Source organism: Melanotaenia boesemani, chromosome 8 (genome assembly GCF_017639745.1).
Source record: "Melanotaenia boesemani isolate fMelBoe1 chromosome 8, fMelBoe1.pri, whole genome shotgun sequence".
Lineage (NCBI taxonomy): Eukaryota > Metazoa > Chordata > Actinopteri > Atheriniformes > Melanotaeniidae > Melanotaenia > Melanotaenia boesemani.
In genome coordinates, this window is record NC_055689.1 from 22777656 (window position 1) to 22801236 (window position 23581).

General features: G+C 38.3%; 2 protein-coding genes across 3 annotated transcripts in view; one reads left to right on the plus strand and one right to left on the minus strand.

Annotated features, from left to right (window-relative positions):
- The window catches only part of lpin2 (lipin 2), a 21559-nt gene extending 14713 nt beyond the window's left edge, over positions 1-6846 (plus strand). For both annotated transcript variants that reach the window (XM_041993099.1, XM_041993098.1), the window contains exons 16-20: positions 339-425; positions 899-1051; positions 2099-2213; positions 2990-3093; positions 4031-6846. In XM_041993099.1, the coding sequence (XP_041849033.1) occupies positions 339-425; positions 899-1051; positions 2099-2213; positions 2990-3093; positions 4031-4175 (604 nt within the window). In that variant the 3' untranslated portion in view covers positions 4176-6846. The remainder of the gene's footprint in view (positions 1-338; positions 426-898; positions 1052-2098; positions 2214-2989; positions 3094-4030) is intronic.
- The window catches only part of emilin2a (elastin microfibril interfacer 2a), a 22504-nt gene continuing 4882 nt past the window's right edge, over positions 5960-23581 (minus strand). Inside the window, exons 5-9 of the mRNA XM_041993097.1 lie at positions 11505-11858; positions 9482-9535; positions 8983-9036; positions 8680-8823; positions 5960-8113 (exon numbers count right to left, since the gene is read on the minus strand). Coding sequence (XP_041849031.1) covers positions 7788-8113; positions 8680-8823; positions 8983-9036; positions 9482-9535; positions 11505-11858 — 932 coding nt within the window. The 3' untranslated portion in view covers positions 5960-7787. The remainder of the gene's footprint in view (positions 8114-8679; positions 8824-8982; positions 9037-9481; positions 9536-11504; positions 11859-23581) is intronic.

Genomic DNA, 23581 nt, shown 5'->3' on the forward strand with positions numbered 1-23581 from the left:
GAAGAGCACAGGGATTATAATGAGCCCATTTACATTTTAGTCTGTAAGCACACGCTATCATAAGCCGAGTGTCAGACAGTGACTCCCCTATGGGCCGGTGATCTTCATTAGCAGAGAATAGCCTATAATCTTCTATATTAATGATAAAATTATAAAGAAGTTATGGTGCTTTTGTTTTTTTAAACCTCTTCTGAACAGTCTGTACCACAAGTCTGCTTTATTTTCTTTCTCATACATTCTTTGGCTGTCTGTCACTTACCATCTACTACAGTTTAGATTTCTTAATGATGTGCCAAGCAGATTCTTCCCATTATATCAATAATCATTTTTTGTTTTAGGTCAGATGTCTTTGGACAGATCCTTCCACAGTTGGGGAAAGACTGGACCCACCAGGGCATTGCAAAGCTGTACCACTCTGTTGCTGAGTAAGTGCACAAACCACAGAGGAAGAATGAGTGTCAGTGCTGCTTACGAGTGCCAGTGTTTGATTCCCAATTGGCTTTCCCTGGAGTTAACATTTCCTTCCTTTTTTTTTGCGTGGAGTGCTCTGAGGTGGATGACTCAGCAGGTTTAAAGGAATCATTGCAAAACTAAAAGCATAATTAACTGGATTTTCTCTAGCATTTAAACTTTTGCACCGTTTTTGGTACTTTAGTCACACAAAGAAGGCAAATTAAATGCAAGTAGGAGGAGGTACGCTATAAAGAGAATTGGTAATTGCGATAACTACACCTTCCCTCATTAAGACTGCCTCTGAGTTGTAAAGATCTTCTGCACATTTTGATTACAACCAATAACTAATCTAATTAAACTGACTGAGTGAGATGTTGCCGTTATGTTCATCATGAAAATGGATATCGAAACAATCACTGATGAGCACTGCCTCTCCCATCGACAGGAACGGCTACAAGTTCTTATACTGCTCAGCTCGGGCTATCGGCATGGCAGACATGACAAGAGGTTACCTGCAGTGGGTCAACGATGGAGGCATCATCCTGCCACGGGGACCCCTCATGCTGTCTCCCAGCAGCCTCTTCTCTGCATTCCACAGGTACAATCACCTGTGCTAACATCTGTCACTGTCATTATCATGAAGGTCGATTATGCTTGTTAAATCCTTCTTATCCCTCAGTCCTGATTAAATCATTTTTACCTGCGCGGCCATTTTTATTATAATCACCCTTGAATTTTCAGTCTCAGAATCTTTATTCTGATTAAATTTTAATTAAATAGGTATTAAGCATGTTTGAAGCCATGTCATCAGAGGAAATACTCTTATGATCAGCATGTTCAGAACTTTATCTTTTTGTCTCAGTCTTTGTTCTTCATCCTTCTTGTCCCTTTGGGGGAAAAGATATTCAAGAACAGGAAATGTCTTCATTTTGTGTGGCTGTACTGTTTTAATTAGCTTGTTGTATTTGGATAAAGGTCTGCTAATGAGCAGTGGAGGATTTTTTTTCATCTTTCATTTCTTTTAATCTTGAAGGGGGAAAAAACACCCCACGCAAAAACAGAAACTGTAATGGTTGCATCACTTAGCTTGGTGAACAAGGGGGCTAACTGATATTATGTTTGCATTATATGAAGCTGTTTAATAGTTATTCAAATAAATGGTTTATAGTATGCATTAATTGTTTAAACAATTCACCGCTTTGCTTCAAATATACTTATAACAAGCATTGAAATGCAAGTTATGTTCTCATACATATAGTAGGTCGACTATCAAATATGATTGAAATCATAAAAAAATAGTCTCCTTTCCAGCTGTGTAGCGATGGTGATTCTAGGAATAATTTTCTTAAACACGGTTTTGCTGTGTTTTGAATCATTCACATCAGCAGTGAGGAACTTTTGTGACCTTGAATCCTATATATTATGGTTACTATAGCAACCTACAACATGAGTTGTGTGATTATTCACTAAGCTGCAGATATATAATTTAGGTGAGTCTTGATTTTTATCTTATTGCAAAAGAAACATACCATCCTGAAGTTAGATAGAGGGTTGTAATACATTTGGACAAATTACCAGTAACTTGATTCATGGTCAGGTCATGCAAACATGTGTGGCTCCTAATGAAACTGCCTCTTTGTTTCAGGGAGGTCATAGAAAAGAAACCAGAGATCTTCAAGATTGAATGCCTTACAGACATCAAGAATCTGTTCCAGCATAACAAGCAGCCATTCTACGCCGCCTTTGGGAATAGAGCAAATGTGAGTTAATGCATGTTTGAAGATGTCAGACTTCTAGACATTTAAGAGCTTGTTTTTTGTTTTAGATGTTAGTATAGCTGTGTTTTTTTTTCCAGAAGCTGATGCAGTAAGGGTGTATTATAAGGTTAACTCAGACACAAACATGTGAAATCAGTACTGGGCTGAACCTACGCTGAGGTCACTGGCGGAGTGTGAGCCCATGTGACTTCATCTGTGGAAGTGAGCTCAAGTCGGGCACAGCATCCCTTCTTCAGCTGTATAAACACCAACACCCACATGAAGCAAGCATAAAAACTCTGTCTCGCTCACTAAAGAAAACAAAACAAAAAAGAAGACGTACAAACACATGCAGTCTTGCTCTTGCCCCAAAAAAAACATTTACTTAAGAAATATTGCCATACATGCATTAGGTGAAACAGGAAGTCTGTGGTTGACGTCGTTATTAATGCATTAATTTCAGTTTGCTCCAGTGTGCATTATATATGAGAGGCTACTCTCTGAGCATTACATAATCAGGTGTGTCTCAGATGGTTGAAAGGGTATGTCAGTAGCTTTTTTCCTGTATAAATAACTATTTTAATCCTATATTTTGTTGAAGATAAACATTCTTTTTGTTTCTATTTAATAATAGAAGAAATATATATATATATATATATATATATATATATATATATAGAGTAATATTTAAAAATGTCTAACTTCGTTTGGAAGTGTGATTAATTTTATATTTCTGGCTCAGCAGCTACATTAAACCTTTCATCATTGTCTTTGTTCAGGATGTTTTTGCCTATAAGGAGGTTGGTGTTCCACTCTGCAGAATCTTCACAGTTAACCCCAAGGGAGAGCTGATCCAGGAGCAGACCAAGGGCAACAAATCCTCGTAAGTACTTGTTGATAATGTGTGTACTCATTGCTACTACAGAATACAATCTCAGATGGTTGGAATATTTTAATATCTTTCTGCTCATTGTTTGGATTTTTCAGCCTTAGTGTTCTCTGCACAAAGTTCTCATTAACTGATGTTTTATTTCCTGTATTTAAGACATTGCCAGCATTTTAAAATGTATTAAATTAATTTAAAAAAAAAAGAAAAAAGATTAACTGTTAGAGCTTACATTGCATAGTTTCCACATTTTCTGGCTCGTATGCAGTATTAAAACAGTATAATATCATCTGGTTATGGTCAAATTCCTCAGCTAGAATGCACTTGTTATCCACTGCATAACCTTTTTAAAAGCAGAAGTATTTGCAAGGGACCACTCCCAACTGGCAGGGTGAAACTGTATGGCTTTTTAGTTTGTGCTGTGAGGAATGGTGGAAATGGGAAGCTGGCAAAAGCCAAAATAAGATGCTAGCCAGCGCTCAGCTGTGGATAGCAACTGTTTTCAGGCTGAACAATAACGTGCCTGCAGATTGCTACCAGGACTGGGTCCTGCTAAGTGAATGGAGGCTAGCGAAAATCCGAGCGAGTGGTCTTGCTGTTCACTTTCATCTGGATTTGAATCTGGCTCACACTGTACCAAAGCATTTCAGATGAAGAGTGTTAGTGAAAGATATCCCATTTGTTTAAAGCTACTGTAACTTTTTTACCAACAATGCCTGGTCACAAGTCACCACCCCTTCGCCCACCCCCTACAGGAATTTGACCAATCCAGACATTTCACACAAATAGAAATTGCATCCTCTAATTTTGAGGGAGAAGCCGCCCACAGGAAAAGTCTCCCTCCTAGATGTGACATAACTACAACTTATTTGGAGTCAGTCTATGACTTTTTCAATCGCTCATTATGTCTGTTTTCTTATCTTTCCCTCCACAGGTATGGCAGACTCAGTGAGCTGGTGGAGCATGTCTTCCCTTTGCTAAGTAAAGAACAGAACGAGGCCTTTGTGATGCCAGAGTACAGCTCCTTCTGTTACTGGAGACAGCCGATACCAGAGATCAACCCTGATGAATTGCTTTGATTCTGCACATATTTATAGCCAGGTATACATCTGTCTGGGACTGGACTGTGCACTTAAATGCATCTCTTAAATACACATGGATGGGAGACCATTGCACTCAGGCACACACATCTCTGCTGTGATTTTGACACAGTAACAGGGTTAAAACCAGAAATACAAAAAACTGGTAAACTGTATTTATGTAGAGATGAGAAGAGATTATAAGCACTATGGTAAATTTCTCTAAAAAGTTCATCTTTAGGACACAAGAGGCTAATCACCAACTCATCCTGGGCTGAAAAGATCCATTGTAGTAACCACTCTCTAATCAAGATCATTGTGCAGAGATGGTGATTGAAGACATCTTTTCTGTCTATAAATCTGTAACAAACTGGATTGTTATACTAGCCATTGGGGGAGAAACAACCCTACGTGAGGCACTAGATTCTGAGTTGAAGCAGAATTTTTCTTAATTGTATTTTACACATTTTTTGACACTTCAAATGAGTGCAATGTAAGCTCCAAAATGAAGAAGGCATGCTGAATTAAAGCTTATAAGGGAATTAAAAGATACGTCTAAAGCTAGGCAGAAGTACAGTGCCTTCTGTGTTTGCTTGGATACAAGTATTCAGCAACAAATTGGAGGCTGTATTTGGCAATAAAAAAAAAAGTGGGATTAAAAAATGGACATAGTGGTTTGCCGATAGCAGATTACATCCAGCATGAAGCATAAACAGATGTTCCGTTTCAGGAAAGCTATTTCGGTGTAAAATTTTTGATGCTCTTGACTTGGATTACTGTAGGTGCAGCAGATTTATAAACTTTGTACTTAATGAATCGTGTCAGATATTATTATTCAAGATGGGATGTGCCAAGTATGTGAAGATGCACACTTTAGTTGTGACTTAGAGATAAAACGAAGCAGCTTCATGGTTTAGTCTTGCTGATTTAAGATGTTTATTCTGTTATACAAACTATACAAAGCAAGTGTATTCTGTTAAGAATGCTGTCATTATTTATGATAATTGATATGTTTAAGTTATTGATTTCTATTGCTATGCCTTTGCTTGTCTGAAAAAGTAATTATCACCGATGTTGTATAGGGGAAAAAAAACAAGTTCAAACTGGTATTTAGTGTGGCTGGTCACTGATTAACATGCACTTATTAATAGCAGATGCTTCGTACAATATTTGTTCAGTCATTTGTTTTGTCATGTTTCACACAGCAGCCAGTTTTCCTAGTTGGAAACTGAAACTTTCAACATGAAAGGCACATACACACCCCAGAGAAAACCTCTGAAATCAACAGCTTTAACTTGAAGATGTGTGTAAATATAAGAGATGACGCCTGAGTTGCAACAGTGGAAATAAGCAGATCTGAAAGAAGCTTAAAAATGAAGGATTCGGAAGACTATAGGATTGTGTGTGTGTGTGTGTGTGTGTGTGTGTGTGTGTGTGTGTGCGCGCGCATACCTAATCACTGAGTGCTGCTACTGTTGGGTGGTAGTATCCTGCACCTCCTTGCTTATATTCCCTTCAATGGCTTTACCAAGACTTATCCAAAGCACTTTGTCTAAGCTGCACCCTGAGATGCAGACTTGCAACCCAGCGTGCTCCTCACCCACATGCACTTCGCTGTTGGTCTTAATAGACAGCAGACCACAGTATGCAATTGCAGGATGAAGAGTTTAGTTTCACCTTTATTAGCTATAAGTTAGTACAAATACCTCCCTATGATTAATTGTTGAAAGAAAGTGGTTCTTGCTTGCAAAATGTTGGTTTAAAAGAATTTTTTTTTAAATATTATTTTTGGGTGTTGAAAACACATGAAGCCACCTCATATCTTAAGTGTGTGTGCGGGGTTGTATGTTTGTGTGAGAGAAAGAAAAGACTGATCCTATGCCTCAGAGGAGGAGAAATTAGTTCTTGTTTAGAGATAAACAGGAAATACTTGACTCTGTCCAGGAAGCCTTTAGAAGCACTTCCTTGGCATTATGTATGATTAGGAAATGATTCACTGGCATGAATCACATGGGCCACATGAGCGTAACATGATAAGATGTGTTCGAGTGGGCTGAAAGAGCAGGAGCAAACAAACCAGTTTATGGGAAGAGGGGGGATGACGGCTCTGTCACTTAGATGCTTCAGAAGTGTTGCTGCAATTGCTCTGTAGCCGTTTTGTGAATTTTAGATGTTTGCTTTGATTCTTTTGCTTTTTCTCTACAGTTTGGTGATATCAGATTTATCTTATGATTAACAAAAGGAATTCCATTCTTTCTATGAAAGTAAAGCATCTTGTGTGAAAGAATCACACGTCACCCTCTATAATTGGGGGGGTATGTGGTATAAAAAATTTGCTCTCACTCAACTGCTGTGGAAAATGATCTGGTATATATGATGATCACTTATTTTTCTTTTTCCTGTCTCAATGCCTTTGTTTGTTGTTTCTTATAAATGTGTATGATCTTTCGTGGGACTGTGTTTTGTTTGGATGTAACGCTTGCTATTTGATTGTGTCTGATCAACAGAAATACTTTAAATGTATGCTGTGTTCGATTTTGTATAGAGACGTGGTTCAAAGTATGTTTAAAGAACAAAATCCATAGTAAACAGAAAATAAAACAAGCCTAAAAAAGCTAACAAAATGTGGCTTGTTCTCCTATTTGTATTAAATTTCTAACTGAATACATTATGTTTGCTTTATGTTTTTCTTTTCTTTATTCTGTGTCAAAGTCAGAAAGTTCACCAGTACCCACAGGCTAGTAACTTATCCTCGGCCTTGTTTTCAAGGAACAATACATTGAGGTAATTGCAGTGGAAATCCCTCAACTTTATTGAACATCACAAACATCAAAGATTTATAGAAACAGTAATTTGGGGCACATATTTAACTTTGAAATAAAATCATTTTTCTCTTTTAGGATCAACAGAGGCTAAACTGAATTTAATACTTCTAACAGTTTGCCTTTGGAAAAGTGTCAAAGTCTCAGGAGCGAGAAGGGAACCATTTTTCATTTACACTTATTTTATGTTAATTACCCACAGGGGCGATTGCCTTCTTACCTCGTCTTTCTCTATGCTGCCTCTGAAGGCAGCCAAGTTTAAAATGTTAATTAAAAATAAACTTGTGTTGCTAATCAGATTTTTATTCCCATTAATCTGCTTATGTCGGTGTATTAATCCTCAGTTTCTGAGCTCTGTGCACAGTAAGAACAAGTGAGATGTCTTATGGGTTATTTCATGGCTAACAATATATACCATTAAAAGTCAGTCGTACTTTATATGGAGTTGTTTGCCATTTGCAAAACGAATTTCGCATTTCATAAATTTTCAAGTTAACTTACAAATAGATATTCACAATAGATACAAAAGTTCAGTTTAATAACCAAATATTTTAGTTACAAATCCAGCCTCTTGCTTATTGGTATCTTTTGCAAATGGCTTATAAAAAGCAATATAAGAACTTTTTAAATGAACACGGTGTATAACTGAGGATCATCACACGGTGACACTACATGTTAAATAGCTGCATCACAGCAAACTGATGATAAATAGGATTTCTTGAACTTTTCTTCCAGTCCTGCTATCTGGTAACAAACTAGTCCTCGGTGTTGCTGCTCAGCTGAGCTCCAGCTATCTGTTGGCTTGTGATGAGTAGAGGAAGATGGCGCTGAATGTTGAGAGGATCTCCCTGGCCTCCGTTGTGGCCAGCTGGCCGCCGGTCCTCACCAGGCTCACACGGTCTCCTTTCCTCAGTGGTAGGATTAAACTGAAGGACACGGTGCCTCCACAGTTGCAGGAACCACCAGATGAGCGGCCATGTTGACCCTCCGCCGAGCTCTGCAGCCTGTGCACGCTGCGGTTAGACACGGACAGGACGCCCTGAATGCGGTCACCCTGCCTTGCAGTCAGTAAGCCTGAGATCAAATATCGGCCATCTTGTGGCACAGTGAAGATCCCTGTGGATGAGATTAACCGATCAATGATTTTAGGTTTGTCACAAGTTTGCTTCCTGTCTGCTTTTCTGGCAGCAGAGCCAGTCTGATATATCTCAGTTTATCTCGTCTAACCTGAACCTTAGCTGTGTCTTAGCTCCTGGAAAAAAAAAATGGCCAGTGGCCATTTAAGGTCTTCCTGCTTTTGGTTGAAACGCAGCTTTAGTCTCCTGAAAAATGATCCTTTGCTGCTTCTTGTTGTAAAGCCAAACCAATGAGCTGGAACATCCTAAATTGCATCTGAGCTCTGACTGCATTTATATGGAAAGCAAAAGTGGATTTATTACTACAAGCAGCTCTTTTACCTTAAACATGGTTGCGGGCAATTTTTTTCTGTTTTGGCAATTTGCCTTTATTCAATAACAAGACAGGAAATGTGTGTGTGTGTGTGTGTGTGTAAGAGAGGAGGGGAGGGGGGGGGGCAGAGGAATGTCATGCAACATGCAAGGTCCAGTCAGCTTGAAATTCAACCAGTAAAAACAAGTTTAATCTTTTTTCCTAAAATCTATTTTTGATGTAAATGGGTGTACCTGTGTGAGGATTGTAGTGTCCGCCGTCGTTAACCATCACACTGTTGAAGCGAATGATGCCAAAATCTCCAAAAAAGGGCGACTGCTGGGTGAGGCCAGCAGAAAAGGAGAAGGGATCTGCAAAGGCGCTGTTGTCGACTGAAACTAGACCCAGAAACATACATGTGAGTATGTCATGTCAAGGATAAATTACTGTGAATGTCTGCTTAACTGAACATAATACAAAAGGTGAAAATGATTTGAAAGGAGGTCATGACATTTGCAACATTTTTTAAAAAAGATGAGTTCATTGGAGGATCCTACCAGGCGAGTCTGCCAGAGCTTGATATATCGGGTTCCAAGGTACCTTTGCTGCTACTGGAGCAGAAAGACAGTAAAAACATGTCAACTCCTGATGTACTGTTTCTGTCCAGAAAAAAACCCAACTTGATTTTCATGAATGGCTTATTCAAAATTTCTTATTGTTTAAAAATTGATCTAATTAATATATGCACTGAATACTTTGTGGACCAGTGATTTTTATATTTAAGTGAATAAAACCAAACCTAACTCGGTGATCCCCATTTAATTCATTACCTCTTATTGTAAAATTAGCCATGCAACTCAGGATAAAACTTTCTGGTGAGTGCCTGCAGACAAGCTAAAATCCTTCCACAATCCGCCCACACCTCCTTGAACAAAACACATCCAGTTCCCACTCCCTCGCACTCCCAGGCTACAAATTATTCACAGCTTTTCCAGGTTTTTTCACTCTGATGTAAAAGAAAGGCTATATACGCACACAGTGTAAGTGCTACAGTACCTCTGCGGCTGGCTGATTGTGGTTTGAAAGATGCAGGTTGCAGAGGAGGATAGCCTGGAAAAGAGACAGATGACAAACGCATTATGTTTTATCATCATCTGAAGAGAAAGGTCAGAGCACTGTTTTGCCAGAGGCCGGTTGGCTTTCTATCTGAACATCACAGCAGAGAAGCTAGAAAAGTCTCTAAAACGGTCGTTTTAAATGTATCTTTTTTAATCAGTTTACAATCTGAGCCTGAGCATCTTTCACCAGGGAGAAAATATACAGCTACTTGAAGGAATAAATATTAAATGAGTGTATATTTGCTAACTCTGCTCACCTTTATTTAGCAAAAATTCAACTGGGAAGCTTTAATATTTGCTCTCCTCATTGTTAATAATGAAAACAACTGGCAGAGGATGCGAACTTCTCTTTTGTTGAGCATCTGAACAGGGCTAACCACTGTTTTACACCTGAGCCTGAAGACATGCATTCATTATCAACTTTATGTTTCTTGGGTTAAACTTTCATATGAATTGGCATTAACATGACACTCTCCCACACTATGAGGGAAAAATAAAACTAATGTAGGCTGTTTTCTATTCTCATTACTGCCAAACAACAAGGGGGCTTCAACAAAGCCTTTGTTTTAGTGTCTGATAATCTTTTTAAACTTTCACTATGCAGTCCAATTCAATCCAGATATATTTATATATCTGTTTTTAGTTGTTTTCTTGATGCAGACCTCAGCCTGGATCTTGGATCTTTTTTTTTTTTTTACTATGGGGAGATAGAGATATTTTTGCTATTAAAGTTTCTAACTCAAAAATAATGGCCACAATCACCAGCAAAAATAAATAACAGTTTTGGCAAAGGTCTGCACTATTTCTTGTTAAAATAGTGAAAACTGAACACATCAGTCATCAGATAATCTATCCAGAGAAATGATGTTTGCTTTGCTCTGAGTTACATAAATCAAAGGTACCACTTATTATTATTATTATTATGTCCTGATATGTAAAATCTTAGAATGAAAATAAAATGTTGTTGCTTTTTCACACCACTATAGTAATGGTGATTCCGCAAAGGTTGTCATGGTGCCAGAACTATGAGTGTCTTTAATTAGCTTCCTGTCATTGAAGTAATAAAAGATTTCAGTACACTGTGAATCAGAATCTGCTGGACTGTTTGTCAATGACAACAAAATGTTTAGGGATCTGATATCAATTAAATACTTAGTGTACACCCACAGTATAGAGAGTATTCCAAACTACGAAAATGAATGGTAGGCAGAACAGATAAGAGAGCAAAGATCACTTCAACACACTCTCTTCCCTGAGCTTCTCTGTAATATAGCAGCTATACATTAATGTACTGAATGTGACTACTCTGACTTGTTTTGAGGGATATAGATGTAATGAAGGCTTTGGATGGGTGAAAGACATCACTGTGGTGTAGAGGACTATGGTCTGTGTCATGACCAGCAGTAAGTAGAATATTATTTATTCCCCCTAACATATTCTAAATGAAATTCATGCAAACACCATCATTGGAATGTCTCTTTTTTTAGAAAAAAAAATAAAAGAAAATACTGGCAAGCATATAAACACAGTTACTGAAAAGTGAGGCATTGTAAACTGTCTTCCAGCTGAATGCAACACTTCTGAAATAAATGAACCACTGTCAGACACTTGCACGTTTTGCTTCAAATAGTAAAAAAAACCTAATAAGTGGAAAAGGGGGGGAACAGCAGACCTGCCTCACAATTAAGCAAGGCCAAACAGTAACCTGTCTTTTCCTTGTATTAGAAATACAGTAGGGAGAAAGAAATGCTCTGAACAGCATATTAGAAGTTCTGGTTGCTGTTTAGGTGAAGTTGACAGATTTAATGTGTAAAAGATTCATAGTAATTAATTAAAAAATGTTACTGAACTTTCATTTTGTGTTGTCCAGTAAATAGTTGACAAATAATGTGTATACCTACAGTATACTGTTTATATCCCTTGACTAATTTAAAGAAACTCGGAAAACTGGCAATACTAACCTGGAGCTCCTGCAAACCCTTTCACAGGTTTGCTAGATGAGTCCTCAGATCCTCTGCGCACAGTGACCCTGCGGACATATCCTGGAGGTCCTGCTTCCCCAGTCTCAACCACTGGTCTTACAGGAACCAGAGGCAGAGTTTGGGGGCCTGGTTGCAGAGGGCTTGTGGGCTGGTTTGGTGGAATGATCTTGATTGTGTGCCTGTTAGGTTGTGCTGGATGGATGTGACTGTATGGTTGCCTGGAGCTGGTTGGCGGTGGAGGAATGATGACAGGGATGTGGATTTCCTTGACTCTGGCTCTGGTATGAGTTGTGTCAGGCGAAGAGGCAGGCCTCTCTGGTCTTAAAGTCATTACTTGGAATGTAAAAGAGAAAGAAAAGACAGCCACAAAAATGTAAATGCACTGTTTACACTTACAATCCAGTTGACAAATAAGTTAGAAAATGCTAACACTTCTTTCTTTGGGGTTGTAAAATCTTACCCCTTTGTTACAAATCTTCTATTAAGTATATATATATATACATACAGAGATGCATTAGTCCCCATAGAACTGGCAACTTGCATATCAAGAAAAGAACAATTAATACTTATATGTATACACAGGTTTTACAGCAACATATACTCCCATTCATATGATGCCTTTTCAGCGAATGCCTTTTATATGTCAGTAAGACAATGCTAAACCCAATACTGCAGCTATTATAACAGCGTGCCTTCATAGCAGTCCAGGTGTTGGCCTGGTCCACCTAGAGTCCAGATCTCTCACCAACTTTAAACATTTGACGCGTTATGAAATGCAAAATATCGTAATGAAAACCCAGGAAAACAGAGAAGCTAGATTCTTATATCAGACAGTAAGAGCACAACATTACTCTGCTAAGGTCCAGCATCTAGTGTCCTCTGTTCCCAGACATTTATGGTCTGTTGTTAAAAGGAAGTAAACATTGCCCTGTCCAAATTGGTTTGAGGGATGTTGCTGTCATCATATTCAAGATGAGCTAACATATTTCATGAAACTGTAAAATGTCTCATTTTTAAATTTTGATTTATTTTCTATATTCTGAGTAAAATACTAGTTTGAGATTTACAAATCTTCACGTTCTGTTTTTATTTACATTTTACACAATGTCTCAAGATTTTTGTAATTGTGGCTGAGCTTATGATTCAGATGGCAGGCCAAATTAGAGCTAACTTCCAGTAACGTTATTACCCTTCATGAAAGTAAAGTGGGGCAGTCAGTAAAATGAATTTTAAGTAACGAGAACCATCTGTATGGAGGCAACATGGCTGCATGCCAGATCTCCCCAAGCCTCAGACATCTTTAGACACCTTTAAAACTAAACATGCTGAAGCTGTGAGTGTCCTGCAGGCAAATAACAAAAATAATCACACAATCTGCATAAAGGCAGCCCTCTCTCACAACAATATGTCTAACAGATTCATGTCACGCTGTACTTCAATAGTTGGGGATGGGTTGTGGGGGCATGTTTACATGGACCAAAACAAAGAACATGCTGACTATTACAAACTGATTTTACAGCTGATGGCAGAGAGAGAGAGGCCAGCTAGCTCATATGAGCAAATCTGATTTGATGTTACTGGTCAGGTGGTGATCAGCCATGTCTGCTGATACATGAAGAAAACATCTGATAGCTGAAGGGACTTACACAAGGGTGTCCTCAGTGTTCTGCATGAACAAATAATGCTTCATTGACAGCAAGACTAATACCTAACCATGCTTGCAGCTCTGAGGCTGAGCTACAGCACTGTGGTTGTTTGGGCTAAGAGGCGAGCCACAGACATACACCAGCGATATCTTTTTTAGATTTTTACTATGCTCAACATCTACGTCTTTTCGCTAAGCTTGATTTTTCTTCTTTTTCCCCCCTATGGACTGATCTTTCTAAAGTTCAAGTTAATCTCATTTTACTAGTTAACTATTTGACACTGAAGGGACTTTTCTACAAAAAAGCTCACTTACCTGCTTATTTAAAAATGCATAATGTGTAAATGTGTATAGAAATGTGCATAAAAATATGTGTTTTTTACTGGTTTTGATGGCCCAGTGACTTTTATTATGAACATTCTTGTAGCCATTGTTGCCCAGCAACTTCCCAACGCTTTGAAATAACACTGCATCACATGGCAGCAACACACTGGCTGTTTTGTGCATGCACCATGGCTGATTCATTAAAGACACGCAACAGGACATTAAGCTTGGTACACACATAACAGTTTTTGGGCTGTTTTCGTCCCGATTTTGCCTCTTCCCGACCTCGGATGGCAAACGCCCGATCTTCGTGAGATTTCCCTTTCCAATCATCATTTGGTCTGTGGTGTGTTACGAGCCAATTTGCCCCGATAATCTGCTCTGAAACTGGTCGTAGCCGACAATTGGGAATATTAAACATGTTTAATATTTCAGAGCTGATTTCTGAGGAACGCCGACGACTCGTGCATTCTGACTGCGTTGGTGGTGACGAGGCAAAGAATGTAGCCAATCAGAGAGTGAGCTGGCTGTGGAACAAGGAAGTAAATAAAGTCCGTGTTCATGCCGTCTCCAGTCTGTTATTTTTTTCAGTTCTGGCTTTTTCTGTTAACAATAGTCTCAAGACCACCATCATTCCCTCATCCTATATATCCCCTTCCATGCTGTTGCAGGACAGCATCGTTATGTGTGTGTTGTTCTATGATTAGATTGTAGGCGCACACCACACACATTATGATCAAAATTGTTAAATACCAGATTTTTTATCTTCACATGTGAGGTCTCAAACCGATAAAAAAATCTCATGAAATTAAAAAAATCGTTACGTGTGTACCAGGCTTTACTAGAGGAAGCAAGGAAAAGAAAAAGCGACACGTACAAAGCAAGAGATAAGAGTCAACATCAAGCTGACTTTTACTTGCTGGCGAAAGCTTAGAGTAGAGGTAGGATGCTGAAATAGCAATTGAAAGGAGTGCCTCACTGAGAAAATCTGCTAAAGTTTAGTAGTGTGGCTTTAACTATTGTTGCTCAAACACATTAAGCAACGCAACACAAGTCTCTGACTTTAAAACTCTGTGCTTCTGACTCATTTTGATGACACACAGATTGCTGCAGTGTTGTGTGGCTGTGTAAATGCAATTTAAAGCACCACATCACACGCCAGCACCTGGATATCAACACACTGGCCATTTTGGACATGCACCATGGCTGATTCAGCAAAGAAACACAAGAGGACATTATTGGAAGAAGCAAGGAAAAAAGAAAAGTGACAGCAGGACATAAGATAAGTCAACATCAGACTGACTTCTACTGGCTGGAGAGAGCTCAGATAAGAGGATGCAAGACAGATGCTAAATTACTGACACTACAACAGCCAACAGAAAAAGAACATACATCAGCCACAACATTACATGCTTTACGTGTTTTAAAAAAGAAAAATAAGAAAAAATTCTTTTAAGCATTGCTATGCGTCTTTTTAAAAGTTCATTCTAAAAAAAAAATGTCTAAATGTCTAAAGCATTAGTCAGTGCGTGAACGAATTATGATGCCAACACAGAACCATCAATATTCAGCCTTCATCCTAAACAGCTGGTGTCACCACTGAGAAAATAACACCACTATACCATTGAAATATATTGTGTTATACAATAAGTGTATAATTTTATACACAATCGTAACAAAACAGATTGTAATTGTCTTTTATTATTATTATTATTATTTATTTTTTCTAACAACTTTAATATTTGTGCCTTCTTGAGTTTTGATGGGTGGAGGCCCTAGAAGAGGGCATGCTTACTTAGTTCAGCTGTATCTTGTACAATGAGCAGCACATTACAAAAATCACAAGGACCTGACAAAATGACACCCAAGCACGTGGTGTGCCACACATTGCCCTTCATGAGGTTAAAAACTTGCTGCTGCCGCCACCTCCACCTTGAATAATAGTAAAGACAAATATGTTTATGGCCTCAATACTGCTTTATTGTTAAAAATATAAATCCATTTTATTGTCTCCTTTAACAAAAATGATAAACAAATCTATTAATGACAGTATTTTTTCCGTTGCACCTATATTTAAATCGAGAAACAAACTGCAAATCAACAGTTAACGGCTCATAAGCATTCTTCCAGTTGCTTCAAAAGTATTTGAAAAAGTTGTAGAGGAGCAACTTATGGCTCACTTAAACAAAAGTTCTCTTTTACACTTGATGTAATCTGGTTTCATAAAAAAACATTCTACAGTGTTGACCATGCTGATACCTTTTAGAAATGATCAAGTCTGAGATTAACAGGGGAGTCGTGGGAACAGTATGTAAACCTTTTTAACTGTCAAACATGAGATTTTACTGGGCAAACTAAACACAATAACTTCTTAATGCAAACACAAAACTAGATGAAATCTTATTTAAGCAACCAGCATCAGTGTGTTCAGGTGAACCACGCTAAATCTATATTCAAACCAACTACGATGGGAGTGCCTCAGGGGTCTGTTTAGACCCCTGCCTTTCAGTATCTATATAAAATACCTATCTGTGTGCACTGATGCTGACTTGTTGATGTATGCTGATGACACTGTGCTCTACACAGAAAAAATTAAAAAGAGATTGCTATCAAATTAACAAATAAAATGCAAAAAGTTGTAAAATGGCTACAAATATCCAATCTTACCCAAATGTTGATAACAACCGTGTCCGTGTTCTTCTCCAATACATACAAACCTAGACGTTTTCCTCAGAATTTTATAAACAGGCAAAGCATTAAAAAGTCACTAAATTCAAATATTTACGTGTCCCACTGGCCTTGGACCTTTGTTTTAAACATCATATAAAAAATTTGTTATTGTATTGAAATTTAATGTTTGAAATTCAAAACATTTGACATTTTTTAACTATGATCGTTCCAGCATGTACCTTAACACTCTGTTCCACACTTTTTATTTTCTAACAAGCTGGTCTCAGGCATGTAAAACGTGAGAGCACTCAAAATCCATGACAAAAAGCCTCGACTGCACCATTCCTGTAACATCCTAAAAAACATAACATTTTGAGTTTTGAAAATATGATCAAATATTCCAGCATTTGTCTTGTATTTAAAATTCTCACAACTCTGCTGCTCCTTCTTTAAGAAAATTTGATTCTCTTACATCATAGAGAATGTTTAGGGTGAAGCAACTGATGGCAAGAGGGGAATGTAATATTCCCAGATGTAAAACCTCCTTCAGCCAATCTTCCTTCTCTTACAGAACCACAAGTCTTTGAAACACTCTTCTGACAGAATTAATTAATTACATGCACAAACTTAAAGACAACAAACTTGTACAGATTAACTGAATTGTTTTTAGTGTGAATGTCTGTGTGTAGTCTGTATGTGAGTGAATTTGGAAATTTTTCGTGGTAACATGTTTTCTTTTTCTTTTTTTTTCTTTTAACAACTACCTGTCAAGGGACTGCAGGTGAAAATTAGCAGTTTTCCTAAAGCCTGGTTTCATACGTTTCTCTTTTAGGTAATTGTATTGCTGTGCATCCCTATTAAATAAATACTTTGAAATTCAAAATTCTGCCATTCTTTTGTCTCTTTTATTCTCCTCACCGGTCTGCTCTCATTTGTCCAGCTGGTGTAGTTGGAGAACAGCTAATTTCATGCCCTTTTCATGCAGAGGTAAAACCATATCTGCACAAAAAGAGGCTCCTATTAAGATGCACCTTTAGTTATACATATAACCTAAACAGGAAGCTAAATGCTGTGTCATTGAATGCTGACATATAGTAAACTAATGCTAAATAATCAGCCAAGAGGTAAAAGTGTCATTGGTAAAAGCACTGTTACACACAATTTGATTTTGACTTCTTCAACTAGTAAAGCTTGAGTTCTAGCAATATTGTTAACATAACTGAGTCATACACCATCCACCTAAGCACATACAACCTCACGCAGCATCATGGCAACAGAAATGTGATCTGTCATACAGCAAAAACTGCTCTGCAGCAGCTTGTAGAACATAGCAAATAGCCCAAAAGTGTTGGTCTGGACCCAAAACTCACCAGATCCAAACCAAATCATGCATGTCTGGGATGAACTGAAGCAAACCCAATCCACATGGGATTTGTGAAAAAATTCTGATCACGGTAGAATCCATCTAGCACTTCTTGTATGATGCCAGTTATCAGTGGTAGCCTGTTTTGTGGTTGGAGATTGAAGCATGAATTATACTAGAGCAAATATTTTTAGATATGAATATTAATGAAATGCAGGTGAATAATGCTGGTTTTGCTTTTTCCATTTGATGAGAAACACCACATACATGTGGGCAAGAAAAAATCATTATAGACTATAGAATACTTCAGACTAAAGGGGCTGTTATTCAATTTTGGGTATTTTCCATTAAATTTATCAATTGCCATCATCAATAGATAAGCTGCTAAGAGGCAGCGATTTTGTTTTTGCCTGAACACTGACTGCTTTTAAAAAACCAAAAAAGTTAGGAGTGAGCTATCACAATGTACTTTTTAAATGAATGCATTAAAAAACAACAACAAAAATATCTAACGTATCATAGAACTACATATTAGTTTATAATAGCCATAAATAATAATTCATATGAGCTGCAGTCTCTTACAGAGAAGAATATTAAAGGAATCTAAAGCTAACAGCTAATTTAACTGCACATTAAGTCAGTGATCAATCCTAAAGTACCTTAAAGTAATCTGATCTTATCAGATAAAATATCATCAGCCAAATTTCTCTTTCCTACCACCAGTGATACCACAAGCTATTCAGAAGCCACATGCATAATCAAAAGTAAATTAAGCTCAGCAATCATGCTGGACTGAGATAATCAGAAGTCTCTTCTTCATTTCCTCCCTATGCCTCCTTCAGGATGCTGGTTGCCAGAGTGCATATTTCCCATGAGCTCTCAGCCTGTGTCTCATTGAGGGGGCAACCACAAAGCCAGAAAAACATACAGAAAGATGCAACACATTCACAAGTAGTCCTGGTGCAACCGAGAGCATCACCAAAACCAGATGTTATTGCCTACAAGCAGTGACAGAATCAGTGTGTGTTTGGGGGGGGGGTGCTGTTTCGTCACTAGCACTGCCACAGAACTGGGTGGCAGCTCATGAGTTCTCAGAAGTATGTGAAAGCATCAAGGAGTATTGCAGTTGACAGGCTGCTCACGCGATGGAAAATGGTGTTAAGGAGCACAGAGCAGGGTGTGTCGATTACACACAATAATGCATCACTCACTGTCTGACATACATTTTTCTGGTAGTCCCTCTTGCTATGCACATGGACACAATTTCAAGCTCCACCTCATTTTCCTCAAATAATATTAATGATGGAAAGTTTAACTTTCTCTGCATGGCAGGCCTCTGGGACTCCCATAGTTCATATGCATCTTTTCTGAAGACTTCCAGATGGGCTCCTGGGTCAGAGATGGAAACACCTCACCTCAAACTCTCAGATATCTCACCAAGGAAACAGTCACTGTCAAAAAGCCTGTCAAAATTCTGGCACTGAATAAATATATACAGTGTGTTTGTATGTTTATATGGTGTCAAATACAATTTTCTATTCATTCCCAACAGACATCCTTTGACTTCAAAGAGTCTTTTATGTCTTGATTCTCTCTCTTCATCACAGCACACACATAATCTTTCTGCCTGTCTCTCCAATAAAAGCCAGAGTGATCAATTGCAATGCATTGATCCATGAAATCAAAGCCTTTGTTTTATCCCTGCTTTAGAATAGCTGCCTTGTCTTTTTTCTGAAGTATTGTGTGTCAATAGACACTTACAGGACAGTGTGGAGATGATGGAAAAAGAGGAGTCCTCTGGCATTCTTGGAAGGACAAATAAAAGGAAAAACACTGGACAGAAGAAGAGAGTGATGAGGGAGTAGAAGCAGCTCTGAGATAAAATGGAAATTAATAAATAAATAACCAGGATGTGATTGGAGCTGGACTGGAATCATCGCCAAAAAATGGAGTAGAGGGGAAAAAAGCAGATTGAGAATAAATGTACAGTGAACATTTTGAACTCGAAAACAGACAAACTTTTTCTTCTGTTTTCTACTAGTATTTACTAAACCAGTTTGCAACCATAAACATATTTATAGCCTTAATAAACCTTCAACATTACAGTAGTAGATCATTGTTAGACATTTACATGATGCAACAGAGTCCTGTCTGCTTATCCAAAACTCCCTATAAGAAGCACAAGTTGTTTGGTCAGATTTCAGCAGCTGCAGCTGCTGTGGGCCCAGCAGTGCCAACATTTTGCAACTTAAGTCACACAATTCCATTCAGTAGTCACAGAGAGTTGGGGCAAGGCTATTCCAGCTAATCTTACAGTTATGTATTACAACACCTCATCTGTTCTCAGCCTCTTCAGGGTATTCATATGACTGTGTGGAGAATATGAGCTCAAAAACCAAAAGGAAACATTTCAGTAGACACTCATCCACCACCACACCCACAAAGACGGAAGATTTTGTTGATGTTTAATCTCTATCTAGACTTTCTATCTCCTTCTATAAAATTTGAAGTAAGCATTAAATTGGGAGCCACATAACCCAGTTCCCTTTCTTAAGGGATTAAGGTTATCAACAATTGGTTAGAGAAGATTAAATTTGCCCTTAAAGGAAATGTGTGACAACTTTTGAAATAAAATTATTTATTTAGTAATTGAATATACCCTCTAGTCTGAATGGATAAGCTACTTAAAGCAGCTAACTATAGTTTGGCCTCATGGTTACACAAATCCAGCAGGTCCAAGAGTGGAATGAATGACACTTCATGTGGCTCAAACACATCAGTCCAAGTCCATAGAGGTGAATAGATTTTGTATTTTGATCAAATTCAGGTCAATATCTAAAGTTTGCTGCTGGTTCAAATGGGTCTAAATGTGCTAATACTAAAAACTAAACAGAAATTACTCAAATCTACTCACTTAAACCTTAATTTAAAGCTAATCTGACTTGAGAAAATACTTTTTCCTTGAAAATATTTAGGAAAAAACTAAGGTGATGAAAAGATGCCCTTCCTCAAATGGCCACTTGGGGCTGGCTTTAAAAAGTAAGTCAGTGAAGTCTATAACAAAATGTCCCACCAGTTTAAATTATATTACAGTTTGACCAAGTCTTTCTAATTGAAGACAGATTTAGCCAAATTCAGCAAATATCCCTAAACAATCCACTATGTTGTTCCACAGCCATGTTTCTTTAAAAGGAAAAACCCAGAAAGTTGCTCTGACCAATCCACACAACGCTGCTCTAGCCAAGCACCGCTTCGGGGCATTCCTGCTTCTTGCTTGCAAACTAAGTGGACATAACAAAACCATGAATCCCCTCAACTCTTCTGTGGAAAACAGTTAAGGGACATTCCTACACCACACCCTTCTTTTCTTTTTTCTTTTTTTTAAAGGGAGCATATATGATGTTTTGTTCATATTTTATCCAACTTCTGTATATTCATCTTTTATACAGCTTCTGCATTAAAACATGCAAAATCCCCCAACTAATACCTCTATACTTCATAAATGAATATGTTGCATCTGGTTTGTTAAATCAGTGTAAATGTTTCATTTTAGTGTGAGTTTAACATATTTCATAATTATTTTAGATCCAGTACTAACTACTAGGCAACAAGTGACAGGAATGTGTTACATTTAAACAAAGCCAAACTAGCTGTTTTCCCCTCCATCTGGTCTTTAAACTAATTAAGCTTGCCAGCTGGTCCAGTATGAGCCAGATTACAGTCAGTCAGAAGTCAAATGTGCTGTCCAACCACACACGTTTGAAGTATTTCAAATAACCACATGGGATCGTGGAGTAAAAATAAAAAATAAAAATGGCTGCAATTGAGAGAGTAGAGGTGATATTTAAAATGGTGAAAACAGAGCACGTCAGTCATCATTTAATCTCTCCAGAGAAGTGATGTTTGCTTTGCTCTGAGTTACATAAATGAAAGGTGCCACAAATAGTAACTATAACTAATGAAAAGGATGAACTAGAAAGAGGGGTAGCTGCCAATCACAGGTTAATAGACTGACTGTTGGATTGCCTATTCTACAAAAATACAGAGAACTATTGATGCAGACACCCTCTATCCGATGTTGGAAAGGTCTTGTGGTAGAGAGATTCTAACTCTATCCCACAATACAATGAACAATTGAAAGAGAGCAGGAATCATCCTATACGGTTGTGATGTAACATTTTGGAAACATTGAAATGAAATATAAAATGCCTTCATGCTTTCCATCTCTACACCACAAACATTAATTTATCTGCCATCCTTTTTACTTCAACTCCCTCTCATGCTATTGTTTTGGATGATGGCGTAAGAAAGGGAGGCACCAGTAATGGGGCCCCAGTCATGACATTACAGCTGAGGGTAGTTGAAGCATCTGGTCCTGGGTGTGGAGTCCTGGTTCTCCTCTCTCCGTCAAGACTGGCTCCAGCAGTGAGTCAGGGCCCTTAATGAGGACCAGACTCCACACATCAGGCTGAGGTCACCCTACGGGAATCTCTGGAGGTTGGTATGTGTATGTGTGGAGGGAGAAAGAGAGCGGGAAGGGAGGTGTAATGTGCCTGAGTGTTCTGAGACTGGGAAATGAGGTTGAGGTCTGCAGCTCTGTGGTTAGTAAAGAAGTCATGTCACGGTGATAGAAACTAAACCTCACAACTCAACATGTTCATAAAGAGTCTGAGGAGGATGGAGGAGTCTACTTGGGTACTCAGACATTTACTGCACAGAAGGAAAAAAAACATAAACAAGGTAAAGCTGCCAGAACTTTGGGAAGAGCTGTAAAAATGTAACTTTCTATTTACCTGTCTCTTCCCCCATATTAAAACTAGGGAATTCTTGAGATAACACATGTCACAGGAAGTCTCCAGTGTGGGCCTCTGCGTCTTGCAGCCGGGACATATTAAATGACATAGTCAAGGCGAGCACGGGAGGCCCAGTGAACTTGTGTCCCCCCACTATGGGAAATACCTTGTAGCCATTCAGGGGATCTGATCCTTCCCCCCAAGCCTCCATTTAAACCGTGAAAGCAGAATGCATTACATGGAGGGTTATCTTCAGGAAAAGTTTGTGTTTACACAGATGTTAATCACACTTGATAAACCTAAATGTTGGAAGTTAAAGAGGAAGCTGATTTTTTTTCCCTTTCTATTTGGCTTATTTCACTGTCTGACTGCCCTAATGTGGGTATCCACTGTGCACAGTACAACTAATGGACCATAAAGACAAGAGTGTATTATAATTTGACTGAAGACTGTCATGAAACCCTGTCATCATAACTAAACTAGCTAATGAAGCAATAACTGCAACCTACAGTACATGCATCCAGTGCAATCTTTTCATTGGTGTTAAATACAAGCATGTGGCTGTTCATTATAATCACCACTTGCATGGCAGAAATCACCTTCAGTCATTATGCTCCTACAGATGTGAGGTTCAGACAGCTGAAGAGCCATCACTCCCATTACATCTTTCCCAAGTCTTAAATGGGAGCGGTTTCTGACGATTCCTGTTACTGACTGATAATGTCATTCAAGCTATGCAAACAGCAACTCATCAGGTCTGCAGAAGAAGACAAGCAGTGTGAACTTTTTCCTTCAGTCTCTTTTTCTTCATTCTTTACACAGCCACATCTGTCATTGAGTCCCTGAATGCCTTTCAGTAACGCTTCCCAAAAGAATGCACCATTATGCACCACTGCAGTTGTTATTGAGTCTTGCCACTCAATGGCAGTTAGCTTTTCAGCCCACCTTAAGAGTATTTCCATTGTAAAATGCCATAAATATTTCTGCCTTTCTCCAAGTTTAAGGGGCACAATGCAACTGTTTCATTAAAACCATACATATTACTATCACTCACTCCTCATGTTGTGTTTACCTTACAGCTCCCATGTGGTGTGTGGTCATGCAAGACTATGCATACCAAATATCAAGGCAGCACAAATGCTATATTCAAATAATAATCCATTCAATACTATCATATTGACCTGTAGCCATAAAGATTCTTAGTACTAATTCTGCTCACCAGCAAACAATATAAGCATCCTGTATTAATTCCCTGATCCAG